The sequence below is a fragment of the Sciurus carolinensis genome, chromosome 4 (genome assembly GCF_902686445.1).
Source record: "Sciurus carolinensis chromosome 4, mSciCar1.2, whole genome shotgun sequence".
NCBI lineage: Eukaryota > Metazoa > Chordata > Mammalia > Rodentia > Sciuridae > Sciurus > Sciurus carolinensis.
The window spans coordinates 168,257,408-168,258,489 of record NC_062216.1 but is presented as its reverse complement, the minus strand read 5'-3'; the positions used below and the strand labels follow the sequence as shown (position 1 = coordinate 168,258,489).

Here is a 1,082-nt window from a genome sequence, read left to right as displayed (position 1 = left end):
GGCTCCCTGCTGGTGTAGGTAACGGGAATGCCCTTAGCATGTTGCGTCTCCGCCCAAGAATCTTCTGTTATGTTCAGAAGACAAGGGATAATGGCACGATCACTCCTGTGTGGCTGCGTGTGAAGGATCTGAGAGACTTCAGTGCCTTGTTTCTTAGGTGTTTCACAACCTTCCTGAAGGAAGAAGTTTCCAGGCTGAGCCATTTCTCTGTCCACCTCACAGCTGGACGGCACACACGGGTCAGCTTCACACCGTCCGGCTCCGGGAGAGCGTGGAGGTGCTCGCCTCCTCCAGTTAAGACTGCAGGCGAGTGCGAGGGAGCCGTTGCTTCTCCTAGTAGCTCTCTTCCAGGCTCCGTCCGGTGGTCGGCATGGCCCGTGAGTGTGCAGACGGGTGAGGGAAGCGGCGGGCGAGGGAGTCCCGTACCTAGCCCGATACCGGGGCAGAGGCGCGGCGGGAGGGGAGCGGGGACAGCCGGGCGAAACCCTTGGGCTCGCCCGGATAGGGACTACGGCTGCCCTCAGCAGAGGGGTGGTCGGTTGGCTCCAGGTGGAACCGGCGCCTTGCCCTCAGCTGCGAGTTTGCATGGTGGAAATCAGCGAGAACTTGCCTGCCAGAAAAATATGAAGAAAACCCAGGAAATTAGCCAGGGAAAAAGAAAAGAGGATAGCTTGCCTACCTCTCAAAGAAAGCAGAGGGACTCTGAGATCATGCAACAAAAGCAGAAGGCAGCTAATGAGAAGAAGTCTATGCAGACAAGAGAGAAATGACAAATGGCCTTTTGGAAGACCTGGGTGCTACAGCCAACTGGGTGCATCATAAGCTCTAAGACCAAGATTTCTTAAGAGTAGACATTCATTACCTATATTATAACTTATCTTTATAAAACTGTCTATTTTAAACTTTACTTTTCAGCCTTAGTGTGATGTTTTAGGACTGTTCTTCAAAGAATAAAGCACTGACCATGCATGTGAAAAAAAAAAAAAAAAAAAAGACTGCAGTGGAGGTCCGAGCTGCAGAGCCCTCTCCAGCCCAGAGCTCGGCCAGGCCCTGAGGAAGCAGCCACCCTGGGTCCAGCTGTC

The 1,082-nt window shown here is 53.0% G+C and overlaps 1 protein-coding gene across 1 annotated transcript; it reads left to right on the top strand.

Moving 5' to 3' along the window:
- Positions 1-370: 370 nt before the first annotated feature.
- Positions 371-843, top strand: LOC124982978 (small EDRK-rich factor 1-like). The gene is made up of 2 exons (XM_047549818.1): positions 371-393; positions 506-843. The coding sequence occupies exons 1-2, from the start codon at positions 371-373 to the stop codon at positions 768-770; spliced, it is 288 nt and encodes a 95-aa protein (XP_047405774.1). The 3' UTR covers positions 771-843.
- Positions 844-1,082: the final 239 nt, after the last annotated feature.

Excerpts from the sequence above, each read along its gene's own strand:
- LOC124982978 (XM_047549818.1), top strand. The coding sequence starts at position 371 with ATGGCCCGTGAGTGTGCAGACGG. Across the intron at positions 394-505 it reads GCCCGTGAGTGTGCAGACGG|GGACTACGGCTGCCCTCAGC; the intron begins GTGAGGGAAGCG and ends TCGCCCGGATAG.